The 11,364-nt window shown below is 49.5% G+C and overlaps 5 protein-coding genes across 5 annotated transcripts; 3 read left to right on the top strand and 2 right to left on the bottom strand.

Annotated features, from left to right (window-relative positions):
• Window positions 1-666: 666 nt before the first annotated feature.
• Window positions 667-1,557, top strand: BBA_10159 (uncharacterized protein; the record flags this gene model as incomplete). Its single annotated transcript, XM_008605256.1, has 4 exons — window positions 667-877; window positions 1,041-1,182; window positions 1,275-1,355; window positions 1,431-1,557. 4 exons carry the CDS (start codon window positions 667-669, stop codon window positions 1,555-1,557), a joined length of 561 nt encoding a protein of 186 aa, XP_008603478.1.
• A 550-nt stretch (window positions 1,558-2,107) lies between these two features.
• BBA_10158 (uncharacterized protein) lies at window positions 2,108-2,515 on the top strand (the record flags this gene model as incomplete). Its single annotated transcript, XM_008605255.1, has 1 exon — window positions 2,108-2,515. The coding sequence occupies one exon, from the start codon at window positions 2,108-2,110 to the stop codon at window positions 2,513-2,515; it is 408 nt and encodes a 135-aa protein (XP_008603477.1).
• A 1,052-nt stretch (window positions 2,516-3,567) lies between these two features.
• On the bottom strand, window positions 3,568-4,617 carry BBA_10157 (subtilisin-like protease PR1F; the record flags this gene model as incomplete). Its single annotated transcript, XM_008605254.1, has 1 exon — window positions 3,568-4,617. The coding sequence occupies one exon, from the start codon at window positions 4,615-4,617 to the stop codon at window positions 3,568-3,570; it is 1,050 nt and encodes a 349-aa protein (XP_008603476.1).
• A 1,960-nt stretch (window positions 4,618-6,577) lies between these two features.
• Window positions 6,578-9,468, top strand: BBA_10156 (serine protease; the record flags this gene model as incomplete). The annotated part of the gene is made up of 13 exons (XM_008605253.1): window positions 6,578-6,681; window positions 6,762-6,975; window positions 7,049-7,230; window positions 7,313-7,693; window positions 7,748-7,844; window positions 7,885-8,047; window positions 8,113-8,194; window positions 8,265-8,522; window positions 8,577-8,676; window positions 8,734-8,794; window positions 8,857-8,933; window positions 9,015-9,190; window positions 9,228-9,468. 13 exons carry the CDS (start codon window positions 6,578-6,580, stop codon window positions 9,466-9,468), a joined length of 2,136 nt encoding a protein of 711 aa, XP_008603475.1.
• A 512-nt stretch (window positions 9,469-9,980) lies between these two features.
• Window positions 9,981-11,057, bottom strand: BBA_10155 (breast cancer protein; the record flags this gene model as incomplete). The annotated part of the gene is made up of 3 exons (XM_008605252.1): window positions 9,981-10,260; window positions 10,322-10,701; window positions 10,767-11,057. 3 exons carry the CDS (start codon window positions 11,055-11,057, stop codon window positions 9,981-9,983), a joined length of 951 nt encoding a protein of 316 aa, XP_008603474.1.
• Between the last annotated feature and the right edge of the window lie 307 nt (window positions 11,058-11,364).

The following is an 11,364-nucleotide window of genomic DNA, read 5'->3' as shown; positions in this document are numbered from 1 at the left end:
CCCAGCGGCGTGGGCCGCTTAGGTCTCCTAAGAAGAGGACGCGCTGGGCCATGTAATTGGTTGAGTCGGAGTTGTGGTTTGGCCGCTCAGGTTAGCGGCCCAGTCATACTCACTTTCCACGTAATGTACAGCCCAAGCATCAGTCTACTGTGCTAAGTTTGCCTCGTCTACTGCTGCTTTGATATAATCGGTCTCCAGCTTAACACTAACCGGATATGAACGTAAAAACTGGCCGATCAAGAAGACCGCTACCAAAGAGTTAAGACAAATAAGTCTAGGCCGCAAGAGCGGCCACTGCGAGCTGCGAGGCAAAAGCGAGATTAATGAGCCAGCGCCTTGGAGGCCGTTACCTCGCAGCATGTTAGCTCCAGAATCAGATTTGTACGCCTAAGGAAACAGCAGAAACCGCGCCCTCCACCGTTTGTACCAGCGGGACCCCGACCCACAACTGCTCAATAAAAAGCAGGCGCTTTTATCATATATGCAATTGTAACGCAGTGATAGGACATAACTGCGCCGCTCATGGCTACAGCGACGACTGAAAACAGCATGCTACTTTTTGATGATGGCCCTAAGCTCAGGTCAGAAATTGGTAATGAGCCTCGGAAAGAAATACTCGTTCAATATTATCTGTACAGCACCTGAAAAGGGTATGGTATCGACACCATGGCTGGTTACTTTCTTGCTGCACAATTCATTTCACTGATACTTTCAAGCCCATGTGGATGTAACAATTGCGTCTGGGAGCTGTGGTACGCTAGCAGCTTCCACATACCCGCTGGCGCAGCGTGGGGCAAAGAGCGGCATGCTTGCTGCTTTCAGTTTCAGTACCAACTGCCAGCCCAGCATTCTGCATACACCGAGGGCTATGTATATAGTAGGTTTGTCTTGTTTGCAAGGTCCCACTGGAGGATCATTTTTGACCTTTGGCACATCTCTCTGATTTTCTATAATGGCATTCATAACCTCGGCCGATATTGATGAACTGATGGACGAGCATTTTCCTCCTAGCCAACAAGATACCACTGCTGGAGAAATAGATGCGCCGTCTCAAGCAGTGGATGCAGACAGGCCGATCTTAGATGACGATGGTGGCATGCAGATGGCAGATGCTGTCGATGCGGAGGCGGGTTCAGAGGATCTAGACGCACAAATGGTAGACGATTCAATACGCAAAATGCAGTTTCTCTATCTCGAGCGGGGATGACTTCAATATCAGGGATGCCCAATTCGATTTTCCAGTAAATAATACCACCAATATAATAATACACCAGCTGGTTCCAATCCACGCTTTTAGTAACCTTGGCCACTGCCCATTTCCATAGCGGCTGGCCTGTTGCACAACAAGCAAGCAGGTGAGTGTACTTGACTTGATCAAGCCATTATACTCTGAATTTGGAAGTGAGCTGCTCAAGACTACTTGGGAATAGGCATCAGCTCCGGGACCTCTTACGCAGTTTCCATCCGTCTCTTGATATCAGCCAAAATATCCGCATCCAGCCGATCGGTCGTGTCGCTGCCGCTGGTATCGCATACACTGAGGAAAAATCAGTTTAATTGAGAGTCAAATATCGCGAGCAGGCGGGCTGGCGGAAGCAAGGGGAAGCAAGAAGTTGACGTACACGTTCATGAGTGTCAACCGTCATTTAGATTCACCTCTCGTACTCTGCTGACGTGGTCCTGTACGCCCATCAATGTTGATTAAGGATTGGAAGGTGCTCATCTCTCAATAATTTCCCAACTATTAATAATACCTGCAGTATTTTCCATGATTTTATGCCGACCGTCGCCGCCAGCTGGCAGGTCCTTCACAAACGACCGCTATTGATCTCTCCACTCGCACAAGTCCCCTCCCTCTTCTTCTTAATTCCGCCAATATACCCTTCGAAAATATCCAGTTCATCATCAAAGGTTCAAAGGTTAGGCTCCTTTTCAGTATCCTCCCAGTTCTGCACAGCCCTAGCCCTACACACAAGGCTGCAGAGCGTCCTCAGCTGATAACGAGGAGTCGCCCAGAATAGTTGTATCATAAGTTCCAACGGCCATCTTTTACTTGGCTTCAGCTATCCAAGATCAACTCCGCAAACAAATACCGCATTCCTTCAGCATGGTGATACACGACTCGATACCCCTTTTTCTTGGGCGCGAGCGAACCCTTCAAATCTCGCAGAAACAAAAAGACAGCCGCGGCTCCGGCTCCATTGTCGTGCGTCATGTGCCTCCCGCCGCCCCCACCGTTCTGGACATCTACATGGGCGGAAACATGTCCTACGTGTCGTATTTCTACAGCGCGGAGGGCAAGTCGCAGATCATTCTGATCTATACTTTCAGCGCAGAGCCGGGGCAGATATATCTGCGCTGGCCCAAGGGTTCTCGAGAGGTCGGCCTACGGCGGCTGCATCTGCAGTCCGACGACTACAACATCAGTCTGGCCTTCGACGCGCCTAGCGTTCCAGCCACGGCCACGCACCTGTCGCTTGCCGATATAGATTTCGTGCACCAGAGGAAACATTAGCGGGTGAGGAAAAGGCAGGCACGACGGGATTCGAGTGTAGGCACACGTCCAACAGCGGCAGAGTCAGCGTCTCCTACCCGGTCAACTGCAAGACACAGTGGAGTCGCACAGTGATTCGGGGGACGTGGCGGTCACACGGGGGGGGGGGTCTTCGAGATAGTGCAGACTCGTAAGCGAGTGACGGGCTTCAAGGGCATGCCGGTGCACCACACGCGGGTGGGCACGAGCTCGGAGAGCATCGAGCTCGAGTTTGAGGTCACGTAGCACCATGACAGGTACGAAAATCGAAAAGGTCAAGTTGGGTCTATGTCATTGAAAGTCATAAAGAATGTAACGAATCGAAGTGGTCTTTCTCGCCGTCTCGAATAGAAATGAAAAAAACTGGTAAAAGACTGCGAGATGGCCAACTACGGACTAAGTTAGCTGACATAAGGAACATGCGAGCATAAACCTTGATCTTAGTATTGATAATAAAACGTGTTAGCTCTCTTAGCTATTTCTGATCCGGCGTGCTATCATTTTCGGTTGTTTCTAGGGCAGCTCGTTTTAAAGTTTCATCAGCAATAAGAACAAAGAAATAGGCTAAAGAGAATTGGTGGTGTCGGAAAGTCGGCTAAAGAGCCTCAGGGCTGCATAGAGGAGAATAGACTGACTATCAAGGACCGGGTAGTATTTGAGCATCCGACTTAGCTGTTGGAATATTACGAGGACCTGTGAGAATTCTAAAGGGTAATGTCCAGCTATAAGACACAAGAGGTGGATAGGTAGGCTTCGACGGAACTATATAAAAAGTCGACCGATTCATCAAGCGAGTCACAACGACTGAGTGCAAATGATAACGGCACCGAACTTGTATTGTATGAGAACAATCTGAAATAAAACGCGAACTTGTGCAGCTTGGACGTAACATGTCCATCCATCCCGGAGCTGTCCGTTCAGCCCAACCCCGTCCAAGATGCAGCGACTCTTGGGAATGTTGTTCACGTTGTCAAGACGCTGACATGTAGTGTTTCAATCCAGGGTCAGCCAAATATCTCGCCAATTTTAGTCGCCTAACACTCATCGTCCTCCTTCTCGTTCTTGGGCTCCTTGGGCTTGCAACTGTCCTGCTTGCTGTTGTTGTTGTTGACGAGTCGATTAGGTGCACCACCAAGGTCCCCCTGAATCTTATCCTTGGTGGCAGTCTCTTCCGCCAGGAACCAACGGACTTGAGTGCTGATCTTGGAGAAGACGGCCATTGCGTTCAAAGCCAAGGCGGCGACATGGGGTGTGGCCATTGAAGTACCCGACTTGGTTGCGGTTTCAGTGTCGCTCTTATTCGAAAGCGAAACGATATCGATCCCGGGAGCTAGAATATCGACAGTGCTTCCAAAGTTGGACCAGCTCACGACGTTCCACTTAGGATTGACTGCCCCAACGGTTATGGCCTGACGGGCTGAGGCTGGCGAGCAATCCCTGGCATTGATGGCTTCGTTGCCGGAGCAAACAATGAAGAGAATGCCGGCCGGGTTTCTTTGGCTGTCATCACGGCGAGAATACGCCCTGTCAATGACGGTATTTATGGCAGTGGAGCATGGCATCCCGATCGACATGTTGATGACGGCATGGTTGTGTCGATCCTTCCTGGCAATGTCGGCGATGGCCTGCTCCATGCCCTTGAGTATTGCCGCCGTCGTCCCCCCTCCTTTCTCGTCGAGGACTCTGACGGCGATCACCTTGGCAGTCTTGGCCACGCCATACGTCTTGGCAGCAACGATCCCAGCAACATGGGTGCCATGGCCGTTCTTGTCTTCAAAGTCGTTCTTGCCTTCGCTGGTCTTGTACGCTGTCCAAAGATTCTCAGCACGACCCTCAAACTCCTTGTGTGAGATGCGGACCCCCGAGTCGATAACATACGCGTAGTATGTGTCGCCGCTGGTCCACGATTGATAGTAGTACTTGAAGTTGCGAAGCACATTAACAGAGGCAAACCTGGGTTTCTCCCGATGAGAGATGGTCCGGAGATTCCAAGGCGCCTTGAGCTGGATTTGTGGCTCGGCCGCTGGCGTAGGATCGGCCGAAGCCAGCCCCAAAAGCATAGCGAGCAGCACTGAGGATTTCATATTGCAAGTACAACCTCTATAGATGGTAAGGAGCGATTGTATACTAAGTTATCGAATGAATGTGTTGGCCACTGATCTGACTGGAGGGTTAACTATACTCGGGCGGGCGGATCGCTTTTATACAAGACAAGTGCAGACAAAAGAGTGCAAGAGGGATGCGCAACAAACGCTAGAGGCCTTCTGCCGTGTACGCTAGGAAATCTCCAAAGCGTGCAGGGCCTTGTTCCGGCGATCGCTCGGCTCTAGCCCGAGACCGAGAATGAGCACAGAGGGGATTTGGTCTCTTGAGAAAACATAATTTAGATGATGAGATTACGGACCAGGTACAATGCGCTTAATTGCATCATCTAAAGACCCTTGCACGACCTGAAAGAACTGCCTTGTCAGTCAGCTACAAAATAGTAAGGGTGATCGGTTTCCTCGGAATAGCACAATCATGCATCATGTGATTGTGTGCACAGCTTGATGTTTTCGTCTGGGTCTGACTTGATAACAATAAGTCCAAGTCGACGTCATGTTTAACCGCGGCGGATATCGCCATCGAGTCAGCTAAGGCTGAGTCTTCAGGCTCACAAGATAATGTTGCGGCTGATCACCTTGTTGGTCCTTACGAGGAGGGGCACCTCAATGTAATAAAGAAAACATGATAATGGAATACCGCCATTTTTGAGTGGAGCTAAGTTGTAGAAAAGGGTACCTTGAAGTAGTGCCAGCATCCATCCGAACATAGATCGGCAATTAGCTGCATTGCCGAGGTGATTCGAGCATGAATGACAAGTGTGACAACACCGTGACACCGTGATGGCGTGACACCGTGATGGCGTGACACCGTGGCACTGTGACAGCGTACCAATAGTATACCCTGCTAGGCAAACAACATGACTATATGTGCAATTGCTGTGATAGTTACGGGGTGGCAATTGGATACGCCTTGGAAGGAGTCAAGCTAAGTCCGAGGCTTCTACATAGAGCTCTCTAACAGGGTTTCATCTTCTATAGTGATTCTTGATATCATCTTAGCTCAGGAAGTGTTATGTACCAAGTCTATTGAAAGCAATCGTTTCCTTGATTATACATTTTCAATCATCACTAGCTTAGACTGCCCTGTCGTGTCGTGTCTGACCCCCACTCTCATAGGGCATTGACAGCTATTGGGCGATGCATTTCTGAGACTTCGTATACACATTGTGTCATGCAGAATGGCATTTACTCGCAAACGGGAGTGGGACAATTTCTACAGCGAATTCGGCGTTTAGGCATAGCCTTTAGTCACAAGGCAGAATGTGTTGGCTGATGAATGGCTTCATCACTAACTAGCTTCGAGTTAATCTAACCCAGGCCCTGAACTTTACCTGAGAGCAGGCACTTAGTCAAACTGCCGCGCAACTATAGCTTGCCGCTTACCTTACTCATGAGTCGGTGGGTACATGGCACATGTAGCTTACTCTCCGTCGGGTTCCGATCACCCCATGCACAAACGACGCGCCACGCGAGCATGGAGTGTTTACTTGAACCACTATTCGGTTTACGGCCACACTATGAAGGCTACGCAATGCTGATGCGCAAGGTCAGCAGTACTACTCATTCTCGATATCTAGCAACGATTGACAAAGCCTCCGGTGGTTCTAGCCTTGCTGTAGCTGACTCGCGCTGCCCCGCCGCAAGTATAAGCAACAGTGCTAAAATGTCGAACCTTAGCATGAACGCAATTTCAAGAACTGGAATGCATTTGCATCATTCCGCCGGTGATGGGTAGTCTTCTTTTGCTTGGTCCCGGGATCATCGGGCTATTCGAGACCAATGGCTTCGTATCGGCTTCTACGTCGATTTCACTTCTTATAAGACCTCACTTCTCAACACCCTTAATTCACTTTGCCATCTCATCCATCAACGGCTTTCCTCAAGATACACTTGTTTCTACCTCAAGCTTTACATTACACTTTTCTGTCAAAATCTCACCATGAAGCCCATGTATTGGTCTCTTGCCCTCGGGCCTACTCTACTTCATTTCGCGGGAGCGGCAGAACCTGAATCCTCCAAGAATAACGCGGCCGGATCTCTTGGGTAAGGACTTAGTCCGCCTTGTTATAAAACTTCTCAGACCATGGCAGAACTCTGATGCTAAACTCCTTCCTCCTTTATAGCCATATCGTGGTCCTGAAGGCAGACTTGAAAAATGAGCATATTGACAAGCATATTGACTGGGTCAACGGACTGCACAAGGCAGTAAATGGTAGAGACGATTCTGGCAAAGGTCAGGGTATTGAGCATACCTACCGCGCAGGAGCTATCGGGTTTCACGGCTACTCGGGCAAATTCTCAGATGAAGTGCTCAAGCAGATCAGAGAGCACGATAACGTGAGAATTTCATTATCAACTGCTTTCTGTTTGGAGATTTTATAGGAAAAGCTAACTGCTTTTTTGAATCTAGGTTGACTTTGTGGAGGAGAATCAAGAATTCTCTGTTGAGCCTGATAGACGAGACGAAGGACAGGGTGATAAGCCATCTGACAGTCCGGTCAAAGAACAGCCAGAAAAGGTCGACACTCCGCCTGCAAGCGTGGGAAACCAGAACAAGAACGATGCCGTTGGTCTCTTGACCAGAGGGCAAGGGTAACCAACTCTTCAGCCTCTTGCTTTGTTGAGCAACAGGAAAACAGGATAAGGACATAAGAGATTTCTAACTCGGCTTCAGGTACAACACGTTCCTAGAGAAGGGCAAAATTGTCGACGCCGTTATCTGGACCAGCAACAAAAAGAGAGATGAGACAGATGGAGAGGCTGCTCCTGCCGGAAATGAGACGACTCAGGCTGAGACAGTTTTCGACTTCATCCCACCCACCACTGACATAGAGGACTTCAATGGTGTCGACGCGACGCAATACTTTGAGGTCCCCAAGACCAACGAGATTAAAGATCGTATCGCTGCCAAATTGAAGGAACTGAAAGAGCAAAAGAAGAAGGAAAAGGAGGAAAAGGACAGAGCGCTTGCGACGAATGAACTCCAAACTCGGGCTGAGGATCCAAACTGCCCCGGCACTTTGAGAAAAGAGTATAAATTCACTAAAGATTACGAGTATGCACTTCTATTTATGTGATCTTACAAGGCTCTGGCTAATGTGCGTTGCAGTTCCTACTTGAAGCTTCTCGGCATCAGCGGTGGCGCAACTATCTCGGGTTGGGGCCAAAGTGCTTCTGTGTCCGGTAACTACCTGAACCAGGCAAAGGTAAGATCGTTACATGAAAAGTCTCTAAAAACATCTCAAGAACAGCCCTAACAGTCAGTTACAGTTCTCCGGGAACAGCTTGACATATGTTGCCTTTGTTGATGTTGAGAGGCAGTTGGCTACACCTGGTGGATTCGAGCTCAATAAGGCGAGATATAAGCCCGGACGATTTTCTCAAGACTTTGGAAACCGGTGGATTCATGGTGAATATCCCATTTCCTGGTTTCCCAAAAAGAAAATTCACTAATCAGTGGGGCAAAACGAACAGGTTTCAAGACTGGCGGCAAGATGATTGCTCGCGTGACATTTACTTCCAAAGATAACACCGAGACATCAGATCTCAAGGCACAGTAAGTATTGCTCCACGTACAGTTTGTAGTATAGAATCCAGAGAGTAATACTGATGTTTGTTTTGTTTAGTGCTGAGGCTTCATTGAGCTTTTGGGGCGTCAAGGGAGACTTGACCGCAGACGTAAAGAAGAGCATGGAAGAAGTGAATAAGCATACTAATGTAGATGTGTCACTCTTCTACCAAGGCGAGCTGGGTATCTTTATGGGAGAAAAGGAAGGATCGCCCAAGGATATTTCGTCTGGATCTGTAGAGGCAGTGCTCGGGCAGGTCAAGTCGTGGGCCGAAAAGTTTGAGAGCTTTGCCTGCAAGCACGACTATGCTTACGGGTAAGCAATGGACAGTCTTATTACCGAGGGTTGAAAAACACCTCCCGCTAACAGCTTCAATAGTCCCCTTCTCGATGAATACGAAACGGTCCCGGGCTTCAGTGACCTGGAAGGCAGCCCAGAGATTGCTGATTACGACACTGCGCATCTATATGTAAGTTGTCTCACTCAGTCAGTATACCTCTGCACCTAGTCTAACATCTAATTCAAGGCTCTTGAGATTCTGGCTATCATGGTCAAGGTTGAGGAGCAAAAGAAGATTCTCTCATCCGGTAAGAGTCCCACTTCAAGGTAGCAATCCCTTCAAGCCGACTGCCTGACTCTTCAATCACAGCCCCACATCTAGACGACGAGGCGAAGCGCACAATGTCTTTCGCCGCGATTAAGATGATTAAGGATTGCAAGAAATGGGTATGTTTTGAAAACTCCACCGTATACGAGCAATGATTTGCGAGAACTCGTGTGTGCTAATTCATTCCTCTCTGATAATAGGCGAAACTGGCCGAACAAGATCCAGATACAGCTGGAGAACAAGCATCGGACCTTGTCAAACGTCTGAGCGCCGAATTCGTCAAAAAGTACAATGATGATGTGGCCAAGACTCTGGGACGAGATAGCCCCGAAAACTATGCGCGATGTAGGAAGGTACAGCAGGATAGGGTCAAACAGTGCGTCAAGAATACGTCTGAACCAAACAAAGTCAAGGAATGCGGTGACGAAGGTTACCGAGCGTACGAAGCGTGCAAGAATGGTTCTGCGAAATAAGATGGCAAGGGAGACTGGTTACATTGGGAGAGTTATTGTGCTGACAGACGGCGTGGAAGTCGAGACAACGATCCTACAGGGACCACGGGCACGTGTACTATCCAGCGTGGCCGGCACAGTCAGACAAATTATCAATATTCCTCTCTCCTGGTACCTAGCAGTCTATTACATTGTCAACTGAGCTTCTTTTAAAAGTTGTCAAATAAGGCTGTGTTTAGTCCTGAGAGCGTAATTGGTCGCGGGGACTGAAACTCAAAGTCTGGATGCTAAAAGGCTCGACCTTGATTCAAGAAGAAATTAGGATTGCTCACTTCTGCCAACCCTTTGTGCTCGATTGTATTCGTAGAAGATGAGTTTGATACAAAAAAATCCAATGACCATATTTTACTACACCTAGGCCGAGGCGGAGAAGAAAGGGTAAGAAGAACGAGTTGACAAAAACCAAGACGGTTAATACAGGAAGAAGTGGTTGAAAAGTATGTTGAATACTCAAAGGCGTCGAGTGAGAAAGTAAAAGGTTGATCATGTCGGAAAGATATCCCCCCAAGTTTGGATCGATGCTTATACATTATACCCATTCCCGTCCTGTCTATCGTCTTGTCCGGTTTCTATAATGCAAAATATACCCACGTCTATGAAAACCCGTGTTCAAATGCCCAGCACATGATCAAATGCAACCCATGAGAAATACTTCTACGCCGCCCAGCCCTTCTTCTTGCGATACCACGCCAGCGTCGCCAGCCCGCACTGGATCCGCATGCCCATCCGCGCATCCAGGACGTAGGCTTCCCACACGCGCGCCTTTTCCAGTTTCTCCTCGCACTTCTTGACCTTGGTTCTCTGATATACTTCCGTCTGCGCCGCGTCGAGGCTGGCGGGCGGCTGGCCGCACTCAGCCCACGCAGTGGCGGCGACTTCATGAATCGCGGCGGGCACAACGTAGTCTTCTTTATGACTGCCCTTGAACATGCTTCTATTATCTCAGTCAGCGATCTTCACACTTTCTCAGCTGGTGTGGGGGTGGGAGAACGAACCTATCATGAGATAAAACCTCTACTTCGAGCAGCTCCCTGGCCTCGTCAAGGCGATTACAGCCGCGTAGAATGGACGTCAGACACACGGCGCGCACCCCTAGCTCATCTCGCTCCTTGAGCTTCTCCAGCTTGTCTGCTGGCGCCGTGAGCCTGCTCCACGCGAGACACTCTTGCGCTTTTTCCAACTCGCGCGGCGCCATCCACTTTGGTCCGCTCCACGCAAACATCATTTCTACCGCAGGACTCACAGCCACGGCATCGGCCAGGTCCACGCCGAGCTCCTGGCGGCGCGCTTCCCATTTCTGCACCTTGCGCTGCACAAACGTCTCAAACGGCAGCTGGCGCACCATGAATTTCTTCTTAGTCGATGTTTCGCCAGACTTGAGGAGATTTTTTCGGCCGTCTTCTTCTCGGCGGCTGCAGAGGCAGCGTCCCCGCGCGCGACCGCATCGCGGTACAGCTCGAGCGATGCGGCGCAGGCCATGTAGTAGTAGAGCCCGGCGCTCCAGGTGTTGACCTCGACGCAGTGCAAAAAGTACTTGCGCATGCGCGGCCAGTCGTGGGCCGACATGGAAAAGAGGGCAAGCGTAAACTGGTTAATCGCCGTGACCTGCTTCATCTTGGACTGCGCGCCGCCTTCGAGCTTGGTAATGGCAGATGACAGGTCGTGGCGACCGGCGTGGCCTTTGGCTTCTTCGATGAGCCACATGCGCGACTGCAGGAAACGCTCGCGCATCGTGGCCAGGAGCTCGGTGACCTTGTGGGCAGTGTGTCCAATAGTATTTGCGATATGGCAATATATATTACCATATGTTGATATGACCATATAATATGATATTGTGCCGTGTCATATGAGGCCACCTCATATTGTCGCCGTGTTATATCGCCAATCGTCATATGACCGTATATGGTAATATCGACAATGAACACCATGTAATTTACCTAGTGTTTCCACACCACGGCAAGTGAATAGTAGGATCTAAATTTCAGACTCAGTCAAATCAACGCGAATTGATCTATGGGGGCAGGCGCAACCAAGGTCC

This window comes from Beauveria bassiana (genome assembly GCF_000280675.1).
Source record: "Beauveria bassiana ARSEF 2860 unplaced genomic scaffold BBA_S00094, whole genome shotgun sequence".
NCBI lineage: Eukaryota > Fungi > Ascomycota > Sordariomycetes > Hypocreales > Cordycipitaceae > Beauveria > Beauveria bassiana.
The sequence above is the reverse complement of the archived record's forward strand: the minus strand, read 5'-3'. Positions and strand labels throughout refer to the sequence as shown.